The following is a 27048-nucleotide window of genomic DNA, read 5'->3' on the forward strand; positions in this document are numbered from 1 at the left end:
AACTACATCTACATGTGGAACAACTCCTACAGAACACCTACTGAACGCTGGCAGAAGACCTCAGACTTCCCAAAAGCCGTGTGGCTGACAGGGTCTTGGTGCTCTGGCCAGGTGTCAGGCTTGAGCCTCTGAGGTGGGAGAGACAAGTTCAGGACATTGGTCCACCAGAGACCTCTCAGCCCCAAGTAATATCAAATGGGGAAAGCTCTCCCACAGATCTCAATCTCAATGCTAAGAACCAGCTCCACTCAACGACCAGCAAGCTACAGTGCTGGACACCCTATGCCAAACAACTAGCAAGACAGGAACACAACCCCACCCATTAGCAGAGAGTCTGCTTAAAATCATAATAAGGTCACAGACACCCCAAAACATACCACCGGACGTGTTCCTGCCCACCAGAAAGACAAGATCCAGCTTCTTCAACCAGAACACAGGCACCAGTCCCCTCCACCAGGAAGCCTACACAACCTACTGAACCAACCTTACCCACTGGGAGCAGACACCAAAAACGACGGGAACTATGAACCTACAGCCTGTGAAAAGGAGACCCCAAACACAGTAACTTAAGCAAAATGAGAAGACAGAGAAATACACAGCAGATGAAGGAGCAAGGTAAAAACCCACCAGACCAGAAAAGGGAAGAGAAAATAGGCATTCAACCTGAAAAAGAATTCAGAGTAATGATAGTAAAGATGATCCATACAGTGGAGAAAAGACAGCCTCTTCAATAAGTGGTGCTGGGAAAACTGGACAGCTACATGTAAAAGAATGAAATTAGAACACTCCCTAACACCATACACAAAAATAAACTCAAATGGATTAAAGACCTAAAGGTAAGGCCAGACACTATAAAACTCTTAGAGGAAAACACAGACAGAACACTCCATGACATAAATCACAGCAAGATCCTTTTGGACCCACCTTCTAGAGAAATGGAATTAAAAACAAAAATAAACAAATGGGACCTAATGAAACTTAAAAGCTTTTGCACAGCAAGGGAAACCATAAACAAGATGAAAAGACAACCCTCAGAATGGGAGAAAATTTGCAAATGAAGCAATTGACAAAGGATTAATCTCCAAAACATACAAGCAACTCATGCAGCTCAATATCAAAAAAACAAACAACCCAATCGAAAAATGGGTAGAAGACATAAACAGACATTTCTCCAAAGAAGATATTCAGATTGCCAACAAACACATGAAAGAATGCTCAACATCATTAATCATTAGAGAAATGCAAATCAAAACTACAATGAGGTATCATCTCACACCGGTCAGAATGGCCATCATCAAAAAATCTACAAACAATAAATGCTGGAGAGGGTGTGAAGAAAAGGGAACCCTCTTGCACTGTTGGTGGGAATGTAAATTGACACAGCCACTATGGAGAACAGTATGGAGTTTCCTTAAGAAAACTAAAAATAGAACTACCATACGACCCAGCAATCCCACTACTGGGCATATACCCTGAGAAAACCATTATTCAAAAAGTCATGTACCACAATGTTCATTGCAGCTCTATTTACAATGCCAGGACATGGAATCAGCCTAAGTGTCCGTCCACAGATGAATGGATAAAGAAGATGTGGCACATATATACAATGGAATATTACTCAGCCATAAAACGGAATGAAACTGAGTTATTTGTAGTGAGGTGGATGGACCTAGAGACTGTCATACAGAGTGAAGTAAGTCAGAAAGAGAAAAACAAATACCATATGTTAGCACATATATATATATAGAATCTAGAAAAAAAAATGGTTCTGAAGAACCTAGGGGCAGGATGGTAATAAAGATGCAGACCTACTAGACAAAGGACTTGAGGATACGGGGAGGGGGAAGGGTAAACTGGGACAAAGTGAGAGAGTGGCATGGACTTATATATACTACCAAATGTAAAATAGATAGCTAGTGAGTGGGAAGCAGCCACATAGCACAGGGAGATCAGCTCGGTGCTATGTGACCACCAAGAGGGGTGGGATAGGGAGGATGGGAGGGAGGGAGATGCAAGAGGGAAGAGATATGGGGACATATGTATATGTATAACTGATTCACTTTGTTATAAAGCAGAAAATAACACACCATTGTAAAGCAATTAAACTCCAATAAAGATGTTAAAAAAAAAAAAAAGATGATCCAAAATCTTGGAAATAGAATGGAGAAAGTACAAGAAACGTTTAACAAGGACCAAGAAGAACTAAAGAGCAAACAATGATGAACAACACAATCAATTAAATTAAAATTCTCTAGAAGGAATCAATAGCAGAATAACTGAGGCAGAAGAATGGATAAGTGACCTGGAAGATAAAATAGTGGAAATAACTACCGCAGAGCAGAATAAAGAAAATAGAATGAAAAGAATTGAGGACAATCTAAGAGACCTCTGGGACAACATTAAATGCACCAACATCTGAATTATAGGGGTCCCAGAAGAAGAAGAGAACAAAAAAGGAACTGAGAAAATATCTGAACAGATTATCGTTGAAAACTGCCCTAATATGTGAAAGGAAATAGTCAATCAAGTATGGGAATGCAGACAGTCCCATAAAGGATAAATCCAAGGAGAAACATGCCAAGACACATATTAATCAAACTATCAAAAATTAAATGCAAAGAAAAAATATTAAAAGCAGCAAGGGAAAAGCAACAATTAACACACAAGGGAATCCCCATAAGGTTAACAGCTGATCTTTCAGCAGAAACTCTGCAAGCCAGAAGGGAGTGGCAGGACATACTGAAAGTGATGAAAGGGAAAAACTTACAACCAAGATGATTCTACCCAGCAAGGATCTCATCCAGAGTTGACAGAGAAATTAAAGCCTTTACAGACAAGCAAAAGCGAAGAGAATTCAGCACCACCAAACCAGCTTTACAACAAATGCTAAAGGAACTACTCTAGGCAGAAAACACAAGAAAAAGAAAAGACTTACAATAACAAACCCAAAACAATTAAGAAAATGGTAATAGGAACATACATATCGATAACTACCTTAAATGTAAATAGATTAAATGCTCCAACCAAAAGACACAGACTGGCTTAATGGATACAAAAACAAGACCCGTACATATGCTGTCTACAAGAGACCCACTTCACACCTAGGGACACATACAGAATGAAAGTGAGGGGATGGAAAAAGACATTTCATGTAAATGGAAATCAAAAGAAAGCTGGGGTAGCAATTCTCATATCAGAAAAAATAGACTTTAAAATAAAGACTATTACAAGAGACAAAGAAGGACACTACATAATGATCAAGGGATCGATCCAAGAAGAAGATACAAAAATTGTAAATACTTATGCACCCAACATAGGGGCACCTCAATACATAAGGCAAATGCTAACAGCCATAAAAGGGGAAATCAACAGTAACACAATAATAGTAGGGGATTTTAACACCCTACTTTCACCAATGGACAGATCATCCAAAATGAAAATAAATAAGGAAACACAAGCTTTAAATGACACATTAAACAAGATGGACTTAACTGGTATTTATGGGACATTCCATCCACAAACAGCAGATAACACTTTCTTGTCAAGGGCTCATGGAACATTCTCCAGGATAGATCATATCTTGGGTCACAAATCAAGCCTTGATAAATTTAAGAAAATTGAAATCATATCAAGTTATCTATTCCAAACAAAACGCTATGAGACTAGATATCAATTACAGGAAAAAACTGTAAAAAATACAAACACATGGAGGCTAAACAATACACTAATAAATAACCAAGAGATCTCTGAAGAAATCAAAGAGGAAATCAAAAAAATACCAAGAAAGAAATGACAATGAAAACACGATGACCCAAAACCTATGGGATGCAGCAAAAGCAGTTCTAAGAGGGAAGTATATAGCAATACAATCCTACCTCAAGAAACAACAAACATCTCAAATAAACATCCTAAGTTTACACCTAAAGCAATTAGAGAAAGAAGAACAAAAAATCCCCAAAGTTAGCAGAAAGAAAGAAATCATAAAGATCAGATCAGAAATAAATGAAAAAGAAATGAAGGAAACGATAGCAAAGATCAATAAAACTAAAACCTGGTTCTTTGAGAAGATAAACAAAATTGATAAACTATTAGCCAGACTCATCAAGAAAAAAACGGAGAAGACTCAAATCAATAGAAATAGAATTGAGAAAGGAGAAGTAACAACTGACACTGCAGAAATACAAAGGATCATGAGAGATTACTACAAGCAGCTATACGCCAATAAAATGGACAACCTGAAAGAAATGGACAAATTCTTAGAAAAGCACAATCTTCTGAGACTGAACCAGGAAGAAATAGGAAACATAAACAGGCCAATCAGAAGCAGTGAAATTGAAACTGTGATTAAAAATCTTCCAACAAACAGGGGCTTCCCTGGTGGCACAGTGGTTGAGAGTCCGCCTGCCGATGCAGGGGACACGGGTTCGTGCCCCGGTCCGGGAAGATCCCACGTGCCGCAGAGTGGCTGGGCCCGTGAGCCATGGCCGCTGAGCCTGCGCGTCTGGAGCCTGTGCTCCGCAACGGGAGAGGCCACAACAGTGAGAGGCCCGCGTACCGCAAAAAAAAAAAAAAAAAAAAAAATCTTCCAACAAACAAAAGCCCAGGACCACATGGCTTCACAGGTGAATTTTATCAAACATTTAGAGAAGAGCTAACACCTATCCTTCACAAACTCTTCCAAAACACAGCAGAGGGAGAAACACTCCCAAACTCCTTTTACAGGACCACCATCACCCTGATACCAAAACCAGATGTCACAAAGAAAGAAAACTACAGGCCAATATCACTGATGAACATAGATGCAAAAATCCTCAGCAAAATACTAGCAAACAGAATCCAACAAAACATTAAAAGGCTCATACACCATGATCAAGTCGGATTTATCCCAGGAATGCAAGAATTCTTCAATATATGCAACTCAATCAATGTGACACACCATATTAACAAATTGAAGGAGAAAAACCATATGATCATCTCAATAGATGCAGAAAAAGCTTTTGACAAAATTCAACACCCATTTATGATAAAAACCCTCCTGAAAGTAGGCAAAGAGGGAACTTACCTCAACATAATAAAGGCCATATATGACAAACCTACAGCCAACGTCGTTCTCAATGGTGAAAAACTGAAACAATTTCCACTAAGATCAGGAAAAAGACAAGGTTGCCCACTCTCACCACTATTATTCAACATAGTTTTGGAAGTTTTAGCCACAGCAATCAGAGAAGAAAAAGAAATAAAAGGAATCTAAATTGGAAAAGAAGAAGTAAAACTGTCACTGTTTGCAGATGACATGATACTATACATACAGAATCCTGAAGATGCTACCAGAAAACTACTAGAGCTAATCAATGCATTTGATAAAGTAGCAGGACACATAATTAATGCACAGAAATCTCTTGCATTCCTATATACTAATGATGAAAAATCTGAAAGAGAAATTAAGGAAACACTCCCATTTACCACTGCAACAAAAAGGATAAAATGCCTAGGAATAAACCTACCTAAGGAGACAAAAAACTTGTATGCAGAAAACTATAAGACACTGATGAAAGAAATGACACATGATACAAACAGATGGAGAGATATAGCACATTCTTGGATTGGAAGAATCAACATTGTGAAAATGACTATACTACCCAAAGCAATCTACAGATTCAATGCAATCCCTATCAAACTGCCAATGGCATTTTTCAGAGAACTAGAACAAAAACTTGCATGATTTGTATGGAAACACAAAAGACCTCGAAGCCAAAGCAATCTTGAGAAAGAAAAATGGAGCTGGAGGAATCAGGCTCCCGGACTTCAGACAGTACTACAAAGCTACAGTAATCAAGACAGTATGGTACTGGCACAAAAACAGAAATATAGATCAATGGAACAAGATAGAAAGCCCAGAGATAAACCCACGCACATATGGTCACGTTATCTTTGATAAAGGAGCCAAGAATATACAATGGAGAAAAGACAGCCTCTTCAGTAAGTGGTGCTGGGAAAACTGGACAGCTACATGTAAAAGAATGAAATTAGAACAGTCCGTAACACCATACACAAAAATAAACTCAAAGTGCATTAAAGACCTAAATGTAAGGCCAGACACTATCAAACTCTTAGAGGGAAACAAAGGCACAACACTCCATGACATAAATCACAGCACGAACCTTTTTGACCCACCTTCTAGAGAAATGGAAATAACAACAAAAATAAACATATGGGACCTAATGAAACTTAAAAGCTTTTGCACAGCAAAAGAAGCCATAAACAAGATGAAAAGACAACCCTCAGAATGGGAGAAAATATTTGCAAATGAAGCAACTGACAAAGGATTAATCTCCAAAATATACAAGTAGCTCAATATCAAGAAAACAAACAACCCAGTCCAAAAATGCGCAGAAGGCCTAAGTAGACATTTCTCCAAAGAAGATGTACAGATTGCCAACAAACACAAGAAAGGATGCTCAACATCATTAATCATTAGAGAAATGCAAATCAAAACTACAATGAGGTATCACCTCACACAGTCAGAATGGCCATCATCAAAAAATCTACAAACAATAAATGCTGGAGAGGGTGTGGAGAAAAGGGAACCCTCTTGCACTTTTTTTGGGAATGTAAATTGACACAGCCGCTATGGAGAACAGTATGGAATTTCCTTAAAAAACTAAAAATAGAACTACCATATGACCCAGCAATCCCACTACTGGGCATATACCCTGAGAAAACCATAATTCAAAAAGAGTCATGTACCACAATGTTTATTGCAGCACTATTTACAATAGCCAGGACATGGAAGCAACCTAAGTGTCCATCCACAGATGAATGGATAAAGAAGATGTGGCACATATATACAATGGAATATTACTCAGCCATAAAAAGAAACGAAATTGAGTTATTTGTAGTGAGGTGGATGGACTTACAGTCTGTCCTACAGATTGAAGTAAGTCAGAAAGAGAAGAACAAATACTGTATGCTAACACATATATATGGAACTTAAAAACAAGAAAAAAGAAAAAAAATGGTTCTGAAGAACCTAGGGGCAGGACAGGAATAAAAGCACAGAAGTAGCAAATGGACTTGAGGACACGGGGAGGGGGAAGGGTAAGCTGGGACAAAGTGAGAGAGTGGCATGGACGTATATACACTACCCAGTGTAAAACAGATAGCTAGTGGGAAGCAGTCACATAGCATAGGGAGATCAGCTCGGTGCTTTGTGACCACCTAGAGGGGTGGGATAGGGAGGGTGGGAGGGAGACGCAAGAGGGAGGAGATATGGCGATATATGTATAGCTGATTCACTTTGTTATAAAGCAGAAAGTAACTCACCACTGTAAAGCAATTATACTCCAATAAAGCTGTTAAAAAAAAAAAAAAAGAATGACCTCTATTTTGTTGAAGCCCTCTATAAAAGATAGTGTTCACAGAGAAGATGTCCATTCCCTGTTACGGTCCTATTTACGATATTATGTTAACTCATCATTTGTTTTGTTTAAAACTAAAGGCTTCTCCATTCATTAAAGTTATCAGTGCTGCTAGTGAAAGACAGCATGTCTGAATTTTAATAAGTCCAGAAAAAATCCAGTAAAATTATTAGCCCTGAATTATGAGATTCAAAATCAGACATACCAGGATCAAATCACATGCTCTTTAATAAAATGTCACAAAGTAAAATCTGAAACATGGTGTTAGACCTTTCTTCCAACAACAGTATAAGGGGTTCCACTTTATATATAAATTTTATACACTAAGAACCTTAGTCATTACCTACTCATGCCAAACACTTGTAATCAAGAACCATGCCATTACTTTTTGGTACTAAATAATTACCCTTTGAAATCATGTTGTGGATATAACAAACCATACACATTTTCAGGGAGAAGACGAGGTAGAATGACTTTATTTTTAAAACCCAACTGACTTATCCCCCTTTCGACACCCACACTCTGCTCTGTAAACTAAGTAAAAGATATATTAATGTAATAGACCAATTCACAGATCATGGAGATAGAAACATATTGAGAAACATGAGAACCAGTGGAACGTCTGAGAGCTAGAAGCACTGGGACAGAAGTGCTATGAACCACATGAGCTTCATGGAAGTCAAGGCCTAAACACAAGAGGAAAGCTCCCAAGTGTCAGGGCTCAGTACCCTGGATCCTTGCTCCTGGAGTACCTCTGTCCCCACCGTGAGCTAAACTAAGAAACCTAGATGTTTGTGTTGGGCAGAGAGGAGTGCAAGTGGCAGGGTCTTCGTGAATCAGTCATTCCACTGTGAGCCAAAATAATAAGGTTAAAAGGTGCTTCCTAACATAATGATATGTTAGCTATTTTGAGAGCAAGAAAGCAGTTAAAATGTGCTCTTACTGAAGCAAATATCAATCAACAAGAACAAAAGAATTCTTAGAAAAATGGTCATTCATTATATACCCCTTATAGCGAACGTTCCCAATCTGTTGTCTTCATGACACTATAGGGCCTTAGACTTACAGGTTTACTAATTTATTGGACACCAAGCATCTGAGGACCAAATAAATGCTGTGTGTGTGTGTGTGTGTGTGTGTGTGTGTGTGTGTGTGTGTGTGTGTATGAGAGAGAGATATCACATACATAAAAATATGTATGTGTATATACATATATGTATACGCACACCTACATGCATATATATACATATATATCCACAAATATACAGCATATACAAGTGTATATATGTATCCATTGTTCAAATATATATATAACCTGTTGTGATTAAAAAAATATAAGTTCATTTAAAAGGCATTTAATTCATCACTTATTAACATGAAATGCTAAAAGTATTACTTCTATCTGCATAGGTCTGTGAAATGTTTTTTTAGTTTATTTTCTACTCACAGTAAAATTCAGTCTTTGTGATGCACAGTTCTATGAGTTTTGACAAATGCATAGATTTGTATATCCACCACCACAATCATGATACAGAACAAGTCCATCATCCTAAAAAATTCTCCTGTGCTGACTCCTTGTAGTCAAGCCTTCCTTCCACCCTCATGTAAAAGGTTTTGACATTAAAGATCGTTCTTCACACTTGGAAGGAATGGGGATAAGTGCCTCATAGCACAGATGACCATCTTTTTCATAATTTCATTTTTTACACACTAGTTTCTACTTCCACCCAGTTACTGACAAAAAGGATTAAAAAGGAAGTTAACTGAAACAACAAGATAGGAAGAAATAGACTTGGAGGAGTTCAGACTTCAAGACAGTATGAAGAAAAAAATGCTAGAACTTGAGGATATACTAGATTAGGTAGGTAGTTAAAAAAAAAAGGCATATGCCTGGGAGATATGGGGAAAAGCAACAAGTTGGATAAAGCTGGTGAGTGATCATTTATGAGGGAAGGGGATGAACTTGGCTTTTAAGCAAGAGGATGATGAGAGCAGACTTGTTCTTGGAAGTCCACTCCGCCTGCAGCGTGGCAACTAGATGGAAAAGGGGAAGGAGTGGGTGCAGGAGACCACTTAGAACAGTATTTCAATAGTCTGATGGAGAGATGACAATGGCTCAGCTAAGTTATCTGAAAGGATAGAGGTTTACTAAAGAACACAAGAAGTAAAGAAAAACAGGAAAGAGTTTCAACAGCTACACAGCAGAATATCAGTGGAATATCATTCAGAGCACATCTACAATCATAGTCGACCCTGTGGAAACCAGAACAATCAAGACACAAGGCAGAAGAACATCTTCGCAATATGGCCACCTAGATAACCTAGAGTCCTCTTGCTACAACACACCTAAAAATGTTGGATATAAAGTTTTAAACAGGGCTTCCCTGGTGGCGCAGTGGTTGAGAGTCTGCCTGCCGATGCCGGGGACATGGGCTCGTGCCCCGGTCCAGGAAGATCCCACATGCCGCGGAGCAGCAGGGCCTGTGAGCCGTGGCCGCTGAGCCTGCATGTCCAGAGCCTGTGCTCCGCAACAGGAGAGTCCACAACCGTGAGAGGCCCGCGTACCGCCAAAAAAAAAAAAAAAGTTTTAAACAAATACAGCTACACTTATAAAAAAAATTAAGGAGAATCCCCAGAAGTACCTGTCCCTGGTTGCATCGCCTGTGGTTCACGTGTCTGGGATATGTGGTACACAGGGGCTGGGAGTATGGTGGGTGCTGAGCTCCTCACACAGGACAATGTAGCAGGCAGTTTTCTAGCCTGTTCAGTAAAGAGATACTAAGAGTGTTTAAGCAAGGCAGTGACATGGACGGAGTTCTGCTTTTGAAAGATTAATCTGCAAAGAGTTAGGAACACAGAGGCTTGAAACAGGGCTGGGAGGAAGGGTGAGGAGATAAATGTGAGAGACACCATCGAGGCAACATCAAGTGGTAGTTTAGATACAGGAAACAATGGCAGGAGGAAGGTCAGAAATAGGTTTCATGGCTGTGCTCAGTAGAAGGACAGTTAAGTCATTAATGAAAATAAGAACATAGGAGAAGAGGAGATTTTGAGGAAGGGGAGATGGGCAATGTTAGATGATAATTTGCACTTTAGATATTAAATCTGAAGCTTCCATGATTGTTTCAGCATGAGATAGTATAGAAGGCAATTAACAATGAAGAAATGAAATCTAGAACAAGGATCCTTAAATGAAGTTTATAAATTGGCTTCAGGGGCAGGTGTGTTGCTTTCAGAACTTTATTTGAACTTTCTGTGTCTGTACATTTTTCTGGGGTAAAGTCCGTGACTCTCCAAGATTGTCAAGGAGGTTGGTGTCAATCTGCTATTCCTTTACACATAATGTGTCAATTTCAGATACTTTTCCTCTTTGCTGTTCAGATGATGTATCTAGGTGTCAATTTCTTTTTATTTAGCCTGTTTGAGATTCCTTGTACTTCTTCTATTTGGTGCCTTCCATCAGTTCTGGAACATTCTAGACTATTTTCTCTTCCGCTTTCTTATTTCTCTGTTTCCGCCTATAACACAGCTTAATGTTTTCATGAACTACCCACTCTTTATCTCAGACCTTTCACTGAGGAATATTTTCCTACTTGTGAATAAATATAAATGAACACTGACTGCATGTAATGATCAGTGCTCAGAGCTTCGCTGTTGAGATGTACTGTTAAATTGAAAATCATAAGGTTCTCGTCTTCATTACAGAAAAAAACTCTGCACAAAATCCTTGAGATGTTTAGTAGAAAGGTGCTAGGCCTCAGCTTTTAAATGAGGACACATTATATCTTACAGCTTTAAGCTAATCATTATGCTATAGAGAGAACAGCACTTGAAAGAAACAAGACACAGAACTGCCCAAAGACACAAAATAAATCTAACACAGAGCTTAGGGGTCCAACAAGTTTAAGAAACATGTACCAGGGAGATTTAAGGTATCACAGACTGATATACATCTTCTTTCTAAATGTCTATTGTCTGCCTAAAAAGAAAGCTAGATAAAAACATTAATCTATCACTAACTTAGGCAGCTGGGGGGACAGGAGTTCTGCACCAGAATGTTTCCAAAAATATGGTATTTGGGGACTGATCGATTTTTTTCCCTGAACTAAATTCCATTCTGGTCTTTTTTATAATGTTTCCAAGTGCAGGCTGAGCTCTTGATCTTTTGGGAGGCACAGGCAAGACAAAAGGCCAAACTCACTAATGAAAACTTGCTGAACTTACTCTTCAGAATTCCATTCTAAGTCACGAAGAACCCTTCTGGCCCTGCTCCCGGACTAGTAGAATGAACATCTCAAGTCCCTAGAGACTAAGATAGCTCACTCCACTAAAACCAAATACACATCTCTCCTGACAGCTGGTTGTCTTAGCATACTCTGGACTATATATTTATCAAAGAGAAAAAAAAACCCACTCCAGGAGCACAATATTTATTATAGGATTATCTCAGTGACTCAAGCAAACGTAAGTAAGGCTAAATTAAACCATGTTTACTATGATGTTCTATTACTTAAATCCTGACACAAAATCATCCCAAGAGATCTGGGGTCTCATTTCTTGAGACAGTTGATACAGCTTTAAAAATAAAAGGCAAGATTTACTTTTCTTTTAAATCTACCTGAGTTTAGTTGCACAGTTTCTTTAATTATTCTAAAAAATCTTTTGAGCATCTAAAATGAAAATTCCCCATCCTGTTAAGATGTTGTGGGAGGGGGAAGGGTGAGCTGTGACAAAGCGAGAGAGAGGCATGGACATATATACACTACCAAACGTAAGGCAGATAGCTAGTGGGAAGCAGCCGCATGGCACAGGGAGATCAGCTTTGTGACCGCCTGGAGGGGTGGGATAGGGAGGGTGGGAGGGAGGGAGACGCAAGAGGGAAGAGATATGGGAACATATGTATATGGATAACTGATTTACTTTGGTATAAAGCAGAAACTAACACACCATTGTAACGCAATTATACCCCAATAAAGACGTTAAAAAAAAAAAAGATGTTGCATTCGGTATCAAATTTAAATAAAATCACAAAATATTGAATTTGCTCATTGCTTTAAAAAAACTTATTTTATCTGATTTATCTGAATTTAATATCCATAATCTCATGAAATCTCACCCATAATTCTAAGTATTACTTTAATATTCAGTTCTCCCCACCCCCTTTCTCTAGGCCCTTTAGTCAAATTTCCGCTTATCCCAGTCTTTGTGGATTACAGGCTATCCAAATGTTCCAAGTGACCATGTCTGTGGCCAGACACACTGTGGGGGTAAAGGCAGGGAAAGAGAGGCTGGAAAGGCCACAGCAGGAGTAGATGACAGGTCACATTAGATCAGAAGCATATGTACCACTTCCAGGATTCAGCTGATAAGCCACTCCTACAAAATAAAGCTCCACCTCTCAGAAACAAGGCCAGGGTTCCCAGGGAAACAAGCCTCCTGGCTCGCCACAAAGCACAGCAACAAGAAACAACAATGGAAACCACTTGCCTTTGCAGGCACAGGGATCCAACAGGTCCACCAGGGAGTCCAATATGTGGCGACTGTGGCTGAGCTCACGTGGGACCCGAGGGCAGGGCCAGCTTGGCAGGAGGTGGGCTGTGGCTCACCAACCCTCAATTGCTGGAAAAAGAAGCCCGCCCTTATAGAGTTTAGAGTCCAGGGAAACAGGATGATAATAGAGGCACAAACACAGGAGGGGAGAGTGCAGTCATGCTGGAGAGGCAGGTGGTGGTGGGCAGAAAAGTTCCACGGAGAAGGCGGCGATGGAGAAGAATAAAGAGGCCAGACCCTATAGGAGAGGAAAATAAATTCAATGTTCTAGTATAAGAAGCAGTCCAAGCAAAGATACAACAATGAAAAAAGTACAAAGGGTGTTCACAGGAAATCACACACAAAAAACCAGCTTGGCTGAACAACAGGAAACATATAGAAGCCAGATCAGGGTGGAAAGGCAAGCTGGGACTAAAACAGAGAATACTTTGGATGGTGAGAGAGCTGTGTTGGTAACAGGGAGACACTGATGGTGTGGAGCAAAGGAAAAACACTACATGACCGGAACTTACTTCAAGAAGATAGTGAGAGTTTTGTGCAAAATAAACTGAAATAGGAGGAAAAGTTACAAGGCCATCAGGAGACGTGGCAATTGAAGGACTGAAGTGAAATGACAGGAGGAATGACAAAAGTAGAGACATTGTGGAGACAGCGTTTCTAGTATAAAACAGCGGGCTGGCTATTGCCCTTGAGATGCAGCACCTGGGCACCGAAGACCATGCGAGTGCTGTGAACAGAAAGAAGGCCGTGAAGCAGAAAACACTCATCTACTGGAGGAATGATGAGTTTGGTTTTAGACACTCTGAATCTGAGGTGTCAACTGAACGCACAAAAGGATGTATCTATCAAGTGGCTAGAAAAGCAGATCTGTAAACAGGGAGAAAAGCTGGGATTAGAAATAGGGATTTGAGGGTCATCCACAAAGAGGCGAGGCCATAAAAGAGGCCTAGGGGTGGAATCAGGGAAACATAATTTAGTATAATTTAATGGATTGGAAAAGGAAGTAAAGGCAGTGAAGGATGCTAGGAAGGGTCTAAGAATTCCAGGTTTTAGAGGGAAAAAGATGTATTATAAAACTCATGCTAGACTATTCACAACAGCCAAGACATGGAAACAACCTAAATGTTCATCGACAGATGAATGGATAAAGAAATTGTCGTACATATATACAATGGAATACTACTCAGCAATAAAAAGGAATGAAATAAGGCCATTTGCAGCAACATGGATGGACCTAGAGATTATCATACTAAGTGAAGTAAGTCAGAAGGAGAAAGACAAATACCATATGATATCACTTATATGTGGAATCTAGAATATGACACAAATGAACCTATCTACAAAACAGAAACAGACTCACGGACATAGAGAACAGACTTGTGGTTGCCAAGGGGGAGGGGGTTGGAGGAGGGATGGAATGGGAGGTTGGGGGTTAGCAGATGTGAGCTTTTATATACAGAATGGATAAACAACAAGGACCTACTGTATAGCACAGGAAACTATATTCAATATCCTATGATAAACCATAATAGAAAATAATATAAAAAAAGAATGTATATATATGTATAACTGAGTCACTTTGCTGTACAGCAGAAATTAACACACCATTGTAAATCAACTATACTTCAATTAAAAAAAAAAACCTCATGCTAGGAATATTATCATGAAGATCAGATGGGATGCTAAATCTTAAAGCAATTTGAACATTTCAAAGCACAAAACAAATACATTTTTATTGTTACAGTATTACATGTTTAATCTCTAGAAAAGCCACACTGCATTGGAAGTGCCACACTTCCAAAGTTTTCCAAAGTCCCCTCCTCACAAATTGATTGGAAATGTGATCTCCTCCTCTTCCCTTGAAGTCTTTCAGTAGTTAATGTCTTTTCTTAGGTGTTTATACAACTCAAGAAGCACTAACTGAACATCAACCATGAGTCACACACTACAGTAGGCACTTTCATATATATCCCACCTTGGAGTGGATGAAACTGCAGCCTAAGATGTATCCCCCTTTACAGAAGATGAAATGAGGCTCAAAAAGGTTAAGTATCTTGAGCAAGACTGCCAGCTCGCAAGTGGAGGAGCAGAGGGCTTCTAATGCCAAATCTAATCGTGCTTTTTCTATATACAAGTTGGAACGTGTCATATTTGTTCTTACCTCCCTTACTGATTGTAAGCAAACTAAGGGCATAAGCCATATCTCATTTTGAAGCATCTAGCAAAGGGCCTTACACTTGGTCACTTTTCACTGCATTTTTTTGCCTGAAAGAATGAATGCATGGATATTTGCAGGCGCACAGGCCTCACTAATGGTGTCTGTGGGCTGGTAAGCTTTGAGTATTTATTTCCAAGGCGGGGCTGGAACTCAACAACACAAAGTTCTAAAAACAAATTCTGTACTTGTGAAAGATGCCACCTGGTGCGCCTCAGGGGCTGAAGTCCTCTTTTTATGCACAGAGTGGGAACAGCACAGGGAGTGACGAGTTGGTTTTCTTCAAACTACTCCCACAAACCAGCTCAAGCCAAGGAAAGGGCCCACACCTTTTGGGGAAGAGAACTGTGCATTCTCTGCTGCCCATTTAACCTCCAGTGTCACCACCAGAACTGCCAGCAGTCTGGGGAGGAGGGGAAGGTAGAGCAGGTTTAGTGCCAGCTCTGATGACGTTATCCTAAGATCCCAGCTTTTATGCCAGGAAAAAAAGCCAACTGGTTTGGAATCTAGTTCCCCCCCCACTCCTATTATTCAACCAAAATTTAATTTTCATAACTTACCACTAGCTTTTTTTGCATACTTTACCACTAACTTTTTTAAATTTAATGAACAGTCCTTTGTGTCTAATTCAACTGACTGGTTTTGGTTCCTTGGAAAACAAATGTATGGACCCTGAAATATGTGCATTTCATAAATGTCCCTTGTTGGAGAAGAACACAAAGTTCTCAGCAGCGTTTACTTTGCAAGCCATGTACGCACACAGTGGGAGACCAGGAAACTACACGCATCTAAACGCTATAAAGGCGACCAGTCAGTCATGCTTTCCAGCGCTGCCAGAAACACCAGACAAAAATTCCAGGACAGACTTCTGAAGTGAGATTGCATCGCAGAGCTCCATAAATTATAATACACTTGGGAGTTTTCTACCCAATGTCTCTGACAGATGTTCCCTTTTGTGGCAGTCTCTAATTTGGGGGCAGTTGGTACCCACGTCCCTAGAAATCTTTAGGGTACAGTAAGTGACCCCCTTCCTCGCATCTGATGACAAGACCCCAAAGTAGCCTTCTCCTGTGTCGGAGACTAGTTAACGTGAGCACTTGCCTGCTGCACAGACAAGCCGGGGCAGGGATATATCAGCCAGACTGACATGGGGTATCTCCCAAGCTCAAGATATCCTTCCACGCCCATGGAGAGGCTTTTCTTGACAATTTTTACCTAATGTGGATCAGGCTATTGGTCTCCTGGGCCTCTGCCTGTCAAATACACTGCATGGGACTTGGAACTTCCTAGAAAGAGCCACAGCAGAAGCCAAAGAGAGTACAAGCCTCGGCTAGGGCAAGCTTCTGGCATCAGCTTCGGGCGGGCCCACATGGGATGCTTTTCCCATGACTCCTGAAAGAACTCTCCAAGTCTGACTCTATAATCAATGCCTCGATAGTTAAAAGTTGACAGGATAGCATGAAACACAGAAAACAAAGGAGAGCTTAACATAATATCAAAGATAGTACCAACCTCTCTTCACTCAGTTCCTAGAGTCTATCCTATGACCTTGGCCTTAATGAAATGACATTACTTCTTTTCTATGCTCTGAACTCCGCAAGAGTTAACCAAAGATATTAATAACTTTAGCAACTAGGTAAGCCCTTAGAAGGTCATACCACAATTTGGCCACTTTCCATTTTCACCTTTCTCTAAAACCTCATTTTTACAACTTCTACTGAAGGGCATAACTTTTGTTCGTTTTTCTTTGGTATTACAAGTGCAGCTCTAAGTGAACTTGTATCAACCAGGAAAACTGTGCAACTTCTCAGTGCAGCATCTTCACATTTTCTTGTGAGAATTACTTACTGACCTAGAACACTGACAATTATTGACTATTATTTGCTATTATTTACTGTGTACTGCATTCGTAAAAGCATTAAATGAAAAGACGTGTTCCTTGCCCTTGAGTTGCTTCATAGTTAAAAGATGAAAAAAAAAAAAAAAAACGCACACCACTAACTAAATCTATGGTGGGCAGAGTATAAGAGTGATATACATTCAGTGTTATAAGAACTCAGGGGAAGGCTAGACTAATTGTGCTCAGGGAAAATGGGTGGTAGATGGCGTTTGATTAAGGCCTTAGAAAATGTATAATATTTCAATGCAAAGAGGGCATTAGAGAAGGGATTTTACATGGAGGTAACAGCTTTAGCAAAGGCATGGAGGCAAGAGAATACATGCGAATTAAGAAAACGTCAAGCGAAGCACAGGCTACAGAAGGGGAAATGACTGGAAACTGATCTGGAAGAGTAAGCTCTGGCCAGTTCTTAACATAAAAAGAGGGGGGTAAATGTAGAAAGTTAGATTTTAGAAATAGGAAATCGCTTTTAAAATATTCCCTTCACCAACAATTTTCCCCCTCATATCTTTGACTTTTAGAGTGAGAAATATTTTATTAGCAAGTTCACGTGCAAAGTAGGTGCGATCACTTCAAAGAACAGTAGCGTGGACGCTGGCAACACTGCTTTCCTCAGCTGGCAAGTTCTCGGCTGCAGCCTAACTGATACGTTCTTATCACCCACATCTTGTGATGTTTTATTGATAACTCTTTTTTGTCATCACCAAAATACCTTCTTAATTTCGCTCATTATGTACGTACTGAGTGGCTACTCCAGACCTAGTATTCACTCACTTGTTCACTCATCCTCTCCTTTTCTGCCCCGACTTGTCCTACTAACCACTAACCCACTCACTCAGTCCCTCACTCTTCTCCTGTAAACTATATCAGTGATAATAACATTAATAGCTACCCCTTGCTATAGTGCCAGGCACTGCAGTTAATGCTTTATGAACAGTATTTAATAGAATGCTCAAAACAACACTATGAAATAGGTATTATTACCCCTATTTTACAGATGAGGAAACAAGTTCAAAGATGTTACCTATTTTGCCAGCTGCTAAGTGACAGAACCCAGGTTTAAACCAGATATGCTTAACCCTGGAACCCTTGCCTGTTACCACTTCACTGTACTGCCTTCAACACCCTTTGGCCTCTTACTGCTATGGGTCAGTATTTTCAGTTATAAATGAAGACATTCATTGAGCGCCTGTTACTGTAAGATCCTGTTCTAGGTGCTGTCATGTATATAAATAGAGGAGAGAATGCCTGTGGGTTATTAATGCTCATAATCTTCCATATTTGAGGATAAACAGCCATGTCTTTTATCAGCGTGTAAGACGGTATGTCCATGATTCATAAATTAGCGCAACTAAGGACAGAGGGGGTGAAAATAGCTTAGTACATGAATGTGGATGGTGACCACATCTCAGACAGAAATCAGCCAACCCTGACTAAATGACTTACAGAGAATTTTAATAATACATTTCAATTGGTCTGTAAAAACTCTCTCTGCTGATGAAAAATCTGTCCTGTCAAAAGTTCCCAACCAAATCTGCTTACAATCCATTTTCGATGAACCTCAACTTCCTTTGAAGTAGAATAAGCTAGTAAAGCATTTTAGCCAACAATAAGCACGTTGCAAGGCTAGTCCTTATAAGATTCATTACTGATGAATAAAGTTATTGAGGTAAAACACAAACGTGATATTAAACTACTTGTACCACAGGGCCTTCAAGATGGCAGAGGACTAAGACATGGAGATCACCTTCCTCCCCACAAATAGATCAGAAATACATCTACATGTGGAACAGCTCCTACAGAACACCTACTGAACGCTGGCAGAAGACCTCACACCTCCCAAAGGCAAGAAACTCCCCACGTACCTGGGGAGGGCAAAAGAAAACAGAAAAATTAGAGACAAAAGCATAGGGACGGGACCTGCCCCTCTGGGAGGGAGCTGTGAAGGAGGAAAGGTTTCCACACACCAGGAAGGTCCTTCGCGGGCTGAGACTGCGGGTGGCAGAGGGGGGAGCTTCGGAGCCACAGAGGAAAGTGCAGCAACAGGCGTGCGGAGGGCAAAGCAGAGAGATTCCCCCACAGAGGAGCAGTGCCGACCAGCACTCACCAGCCCGAGAGGCTTCTCTGCTCACCCGCCGGGGCGGGCGGGGTCTGGGAGCTGAGGCTCGGGCTTCAGAGGTCAGATCCCAGGGAGAGAACTGGGGTTGGTTGGCTGTGTGAACACAGCCTGAAGGGGGCTGGTGTGCCACAGCTAGCGGGAGGGAGTCTGGGAAAAAGTTTGGAACTACCTAAGAGGCAAGAGACAATTGTTTCAGGGTGCGTGAGGAGAGGGGATTCCGAGCACTGCCTAAACGAGCTGCAGCGACGGGCGTGAGCCGTGTCTATCAGTGTAGACACCAGAGACGGGCATGAAACACTAAGGCTGCTGCTGCAGCCACCAAGAATCCTGTGTGCAAGCACAGGTCACTATCCACACTTCCCCTCCCAGGAGCCTGTGCAGCCCACCACTGCCAGGGTCCCGTGATCCAGGGACAACTTTCCCGGGAGAACACACGGTGTGCCTCAGGCTGGTGCAACATCACACTGGCCTCTGCCGCCACAGGCTCACCCCGCATTCCGTACCCCTCCCTCTCCCTGGCCTGAGTGAGCCAGAGTCCCCTATTCAGCCGCCCCTTAACCCCCTCCTGTCTGGGCGAAGAACAGATGCCAGAGGTTGACCTACATGCAGAGGCGGGGCCATATCCAAGGCTGAACCCCAGGAGCTGTGCGAACAAAGAAGAGAAAGGGAAATTTCTCCCAGCAGCCTCAGAAGCAAGGGATTAAGTCTCCACAATCAGCTGGGTGTACCCTGCAACTGCAGAATACCTGAATAGATAACAAATCATCCCAAAACTGAGGCGGTGAACTTTGGGAGCAACTGTAGACTTGGGGTTTGCTGTGTGCAACTGACTAGTTTCTGATTCTTATGTTTATCTCGGTATAGTTCTTAGCACTTGTTATCATTGGTGGATTTGTTTATTGGTTTGGTTGCTCTCTTCCTTTTTTTTCTTAAAAAAATTTTTTTAATTAAAAAAATTTTGTAATAATATTTCTTTATTTTAATTATTTTTTTATTTTATCTATTTATTTTTCTTCCTTTCTTTTTTTCCTCCCTTTTCTTCTCAGCCATGTGACGGACAGGGTCTTGGCACTCCGGCCGGGTGTCAGGCCTGAGACTCTGAGGTGGGAGAGCCGAGTTCAGGACATTGGGCCACCAGAGACCTCCTGGCCCCATATAATATAAAGCAGCGAGAACTCTCACAGAGACCTCCGTCTCAACACTAAGAACCAGCGCCACTCAACGACCAACAAGCTCCAGTGCTGGTCACCCCATGCCAAACAACTAGCAAGACAGGAATACAACCCCACCCATTAGCAGAGAGGCTGCCTAAAATCATAATACTTTCACAAACGCCCCAAAACACACTACCAGACGCAGTCCTGCCCACCAGAAAGACAAGATCCAGCCTCATCCACCAGAACACAGGCACCAGTCCCCTCCACCAGAAAGCCTACAAAACCCACTGACACAACCTCACCCACTGGGGGCAGACACCAAAACAACAGGAACTACGAACCTGCAGCCTGTGAAAAGAAGACCCTAAACACAGTAACTTAAGCAAAATGAGAAGACAGAGAAACACACAGCAGATGAAGAAGCAAAGTAAACACCCACCAGACCAAACAAATGAAGAGGAAATAGGCAGTGTACCTGAAAAAATATTCAGAATAATGAGAGTAAAGATGATCGAGAAGCTTGGAAATAGAATGGAGAAATTACAAGAAACGTTTAAAAAGGACCGAGAAGAACTAAAGAGCAAACAAACAATGATGAACAACAAAACAAATGAAATTAAAAATTCTCTAGAAGGAATCAATAGCAGAATAACTGAGGCAAAGAATGGATAAGTGACCAGGAAGATAAAATAGTGGAAATAACTACCACATAGCAGAATAAAGAAAATAGAATGAAAAGAATTGAGGACAGTCCCAGAGACCTCTGGGACAACATTAAACGCACCAAGAGTCGAATTATAGGGGTTCCAGAAGAAGAAGAAGAGAAAAAGAGAGGGACTGAGAAAGTATTTGAAGAGATTATAGTTGAAGACTTCCCTAATATGGGAAAGGAAATAGTCAATCAAGTATGGAAGCGCAGAGAGTCCCATACAGGATAAATCCAAGGAGAAACACGCCAAGACACATATTAATCAAGCTATCAAAAATTAAATGCAAAGAAAAAATATTAAAAGCAGCAAGGGAAAAACGACAATTAACATACAAGGGAATCCCCATAAGGTTAACAGCTGATCTTTCCGCAGGAACTCTGCAAGCCAGAAGGGAGTAGCAGGACCTATTGAAAGTGATGAAAGGGAAAAACCTACAACCAAGATGACTCTACCCAGCAAGGATCTCATTCAGATTAGACAGAGAAATTAAAACCTTTACAGACAAGTAAAAGTGAAGAGAATTCAGCACCACCAGACCAGCTTTACAACAAATGCTAAAGGAACTTTTCTAGGCAGGAAACACAATAGAAGGAAAAGACTTACAATAACAAACTCAAAACAATTAAGAAAATGGTAATAGGAATATACATATCGATAATTACCTTAAACGTAAATGGATTAAATGCTCCCACCAAAAGACACAAACTGGCTTAATGGATACAAAAACAAGACCTGTATATATGCTGTCCACAGGAGACCCACTTCAGACCTAGGGACACATACAGACTGAAAGTGAGGGGATGGAAAAAGATATTCCATGTAAATGGAAATCAAAAGAAAGCTGAAGTAGCAATTCTCATATCAGACAAAATAGACTTTAAAATAAAGACTATTACAAGAGACAAAGAAGGACACTACATAATGATCAAGGGATCAATCCAAGAAGAAGATATAAAAATAGTAAATATTTATGCACCCAACATAGGGCACCTCAATACATAAGGCAAATGATAACAGCCATAAAAGGGGAAATCAACAGTAACACAATAATAGTAGGGGATTTTAACACCCCACTTTCACCAATGGACTGATCATCCGAAATGAAAATAAGGAAACACAAGCTTTAAATGATACATTAAACAAGATGGACTTAATTGATACTGATAGGACATTCTATCCAAAAAAAAACAGAATACACTTGCTTCTCAAGTGCTCATGGAACATTTGCCAGAATAGACCATATCTTCGGTCACAAATAAAGCCTTGGTAAATTAAAAAAAATTGAAATCGTATCAAGTATCTTTTCTTACCACAACACTATGAGACTAAATATCAATTACAGGAAAAAAACTGTAAAAAATACAAACACATGGAGGCTAAACAATACACTACTAAATAACCAAGAGATCACTGAAGAAATCAAAGAGCAAATCAAAAAATACCTAGAAACAAATGACAATGAAAACATGATGACCCAAAACCTATGGGATGCAGCGAAAGCAGTTCTAAGAGGAAAGTGTATAGCAATACAATCCTACCTCAAGACACAAGAAAAATCTCCAACAACCCAACCCTACACCTAAAGCAATTAGAGGAAGAAGAACAAAAAAACCCCAAAGTTGGCAGAAGGAAAGAAATCATAAAGAACAGATCAGAAATAAATGAAAAAGAAATGAAGGAAACGATAGCAAAGATCAGTAAAACTGAACGCTGGTTCTTTGAGAAGATAAACAAAATTGATAAAACATTAGCCAGACTCATCAAGCAAAAAAGGGAGAAGACTCAAATCAACAGAATGAGAAGTGAAAAAGGAGAAGTAACAACCGACACTGCAAAAATACAAAGGATCATGAGAGATTACTACAAGCAGCTATACACCAATAAAATGGACAACCTGGAAGAAATGGACAAATTCTTAGAAAAGCACAACCTTCCAAGACTGAACCAGGAAGAAACAGAAAATATGAACTGACCAATCACAAGCACTGAAATTGAAACTGTGATTAAAAATCTTCCAACCAACAAAAGCCCAGGACCAGATGGCTTCACGGGCGAATTCTATCAAACATCTAGAGAACTAACACCTATCCTTCTCAAACTCTTCCAAAATACAGCAGATGGAGGAACACTCCCAAACTCATTCTACGAGGCCACCATCACCCTGATACCAAAACCAGACAAAATGTCACAAAAAAAGAAAACTGCAGGCCAATATCACTGAAGAACATAGATGCAAAAATCCTCAACAATATACTAGCAAATGTAATCCAACAGCACATTAAAAGGGTCATACACCATGATCAAGTGGGGTTTATCCCAGGAATGCAATGGTTCTTCAATACAGGCAAATCAATCAATGTGATACACCATATTAACAAATTGAAAGATAAAAACCATAAGATAATTCAACACCCATTTATGATAAAAACCCTCCTGAAAGTAGGCATAGAGGGAACTTACCTCAACATAATTAAGGCTATATATGACAAACCCACAGGCAACGTCGTTCTCAATGGTGAAAAACTGAAACAATTTCCACTAAGATCAGGAACAAGACAAGGTTGCCCACTCTCACCGCTCTTATTCAACATAGTTTTGGAAGTTTTAGCCACAGCAATCAGAGAAGAAAAAGAAATAAAAGGGATCCAAATTGGAAAAGAAGAAGTAAAGCTGTCACTGTTTGCAGATGACATGATACTATACATAGAGAATCCTAAAGATGCTACCAGAAAACTACTAGAGCTAATCAATGCTTTTGGTAAAGTAGCAGGATACAAAATTAATGCACAGAAATCTCTTGCATTCCTATACACTAATGATGAAAAATCTGAAAGAGAAATTAAGGAAACACTCCCACTTACCACTGCAACAAAAAGAATAAAATACCTAGGAATAAACTTACCTAAGGAGACAAAAGACCTGTATGCAGAAAACTATAAGACACTGATGAAAGAAATGAAACATAATACAAACAGATGGCGAGATATACCATGTTCTTGGATTGGAGGAATCAACACTGTGAGAATGACTACACTACTCAAAGCAATCTACTGATTCAATGCAATCTCTATCAAACTGTCAATGGCATTTTTCACAGAAGTAGAACAAAAAATTGCAAGATTTGTATGGAAACACAAAAGACTCCAAATAGCCAAAGCAATCTTGAGAAAGAAAAACGGAGCTGGAGCAATCAGGCTCCCTGACTTCAGACTATACTACAAAGCTACAGTGCTCAAGACCGTATGGTACTGGCACAAAAACAGAAACACAGATCAATGGAACAGGATAGAAAGTCCAGAGTTAAACCCACACACATATGGTTACCTTATCTTTGATAAAGGAGGTAAGAATATACAATGGAGAAAAGACAGCCTCTTCAATAAGTGGTGCTGGGAAAACTGGACAGCTACATGTAAAAGAATGAAATTAGAACAGTCCGTAACACCATACACAAAAAAAACTCAAAATGCATTAAAGACCTAAACGTAAGGCCAGACACTATAAAACTCTTAGAGGAAAACATAGGCAGAACACTCTATGACATAAATCACCGCACGATCCTTTTTGACCCACCTCCTAGAGAAATGGAAATAAAAATAAATGGGACCTAATGAAACTTAAAAGGTTTTGCACAGCAAAAGAAGCCATAAACAAGACGAAAACAAACCCCTCAGAATGGGAGAAAATATTTGCAAACAAAGCAACTGACAAAGGATTAATCTCCAAAATATACAAGCAGCTCATGCAGCTCAATATCAAAAAAACAAACAACCCAATCCAAAAATGGGCAGAAGATCTAAATAGACATTTCTCCAAAAATGATATACAGATTGCCAACAAACACATGAAAGTCTGCTCAACATCACTAATCATTAGAGAAATACAAATCAAAACTACAATGAGGCATCACCTCACACCAGCCAGAATGGCCATCATCAAAAAATCTACAAACAATAAATGCTGGAGAGGGTGTGGAGAAGAGGGACCCCTCTTGCACTGTTGGTGGGAATGTAAATTGGTACAGCCACTACGGAGAACAGTATGGAGGTTCCTTAAGAAACTAAAAATAGAACTACCATACGACCCAGCAATCCCACTACTGGGCATATACCCTGAGAAAACGATAATTCAAAAAGAGTCATGTACCACAATGTTCATTGCAGCTCTATTTACAGTAGCAAGGACATGGAAGCAACCTAAGTGTCCACTGACAGATGAATGGATAAAGAAGATGTGGCACATATATACAATGGAATATTACTCAGCCATAAAAAGAAACAAAATTGACTTATTTGTAGTGAGGTGGATGGACCTAGAGTCTGTCATACTAAGTGAGATAAGTCAGAAAGGGAAAAACAAATACCGTATGCTAACACATATATATGCAATCCAAAAAAAAAAAAAAGGTTCTGAAGAACCTAGGAGCAGGACAGGAACGAAGATGCAGATGGAGACAATGGACTTGAGGACACGGGGAGGGGGAAGGGTAAGCTGGGATGAAGTGAGAGAGTGGCATTGACATATATACACTATCAAATGTAAAACAGATAGCTAGTGGGAAGCAGCCACATAGCACAGGGAGATCAGCTCAGTGCTTTGTGACCACCTAGAGGGGTGGGATAGGGAGGGTGGGAGGGAGACGCAAGAGGGAGGGGATATGGGGATATATGTATACATATAGCTGATTCACTTTGTTATACAGCAGAAACTAACACAACATAATTCTAAAGCAATTATACTCCAATAAAGATGATAAAAAAATAAAATAAAATAAACTACTTGTACCATGTAGCCTGAATGTTGTGTAAAGTTATATAGAAATATTTCAACACAGAAAAATAATTCGAACATGTCATCGTTTTAAGCTATCTGCTTATTCTATTCCCTTCACTAATCTGGATAAGTTAATACTGTCAGGATACTGGTTACATTTTTGCAAACAACTGTAAGCATTACAAATACACAAGAAAGTGCATAGGATGTTGTTCAGCAGTCCTCTTTTGGGTAACCATACATACTCAGGGGCATTTGGAAGGAGTCACAATTGTGAATTCAGTCTACCAGGCACAGTATTCACATCACAAACTGCACAACTAAGTCTCATCCAAAGATCACAGTTGCAAGTACTAACTGCATTTACTCTGAAATCTAAACTCTGAATAGAATTCATTTTTAAGAAAACAAAAGTCAATAAAGAGAAGTCATTTTAAGAGTTTAAGAGTGGCAAAAGAAGTAGCAAGCATGTTTGATTAACAAGGAGAAGCATCAGGCTACATAACATAAATGACACGGATACTTACTGTTCAATTCGGGGTGACAAGTACAGCTTAGGATACACCTGAGTGGCTTCAGTGTCCTCAAAACTGACAGAAAGGAGGGCCACATCTTCTCCAGGGTCTTCATTCACATCCTTAAACAGTTAGTGAAAAACACAATGCCATCAGTTCCTTCTCTCATGACATCTTTCTGGTGACCAGCTTACAGCCCACTAGCAATGAGACCAGAGGTGTGAGTTACCTGGATTCAAGACGCCACACATCCTTTGCCACCTACCTAGTCACTCTTTTAGAGTGATAGCTTTCAAACTTTCTGACCAAAGCCTACCACAGTGAGAAAAAGTCTGCCACCAATTTCACTTGTTCCCACATTCCAAGAGGGGAAAAGTGAATCTGGTGATAACAAAGAATTAGACAAAAACATAGTTAACAAATTACAGTAATCATGCTGCTAGCAAGATATATAATGGCTTATAATTTACATAATACATACAAACGGCTTAAAATTTACTTTTTCTGGGATGAAGATGCATTATAAACATGATTTATATCACTAGACAACAACAAAATCTTAAAATACCCAGTAATTTTATTATATCTACCTTGATAATATAAGTTATTTAAATGGCAAACATTACCAAGAAGCATATCACTGTGAAGTATTCCACTGTACATGCAAATGTCAGGGTGGTAATGTATATAT

General features: G+C 39.9%; 1 protein-coding gene across 6 annotated transcripts in view; it reads right to left on the reverse strand.

Annotated features, from left to right (window-relative positions):
* Nucleotides 1–27048, reverse strand: part of BABAM2 (BRISC and BRCA1 A complex member 2) — a 446047-nt gene that overhangs the window by 177847 nt on the left and 241152 nt on the right. For all 6 annotated transcript variants that reach the window (XM_033425181.2, XM_033425184.2, XM_004268165.4 and 3 more), the window contains one exon: nt 26370–26479. In XM_033425181.2, coding sequence (XP_033281072.1) covers nt 26370–26479 — 110 coding nt within the window. The remainder of the gene's footprint in view (nt 1–26369; nt 26480–27048) is intronic.

This window comes from Orcinus orca, chromosome 13, assembly GCF_937001465.1.
Source record: "Orcinus orca chromosome 13, mOrcOrc1.1, whole genome shotgun sequence".
NCBI lineage: Eukaryota > Metazoa > Chordata > Mammalia > Artiodactyla > Delphinidae > Orcinus > Orcinus orca.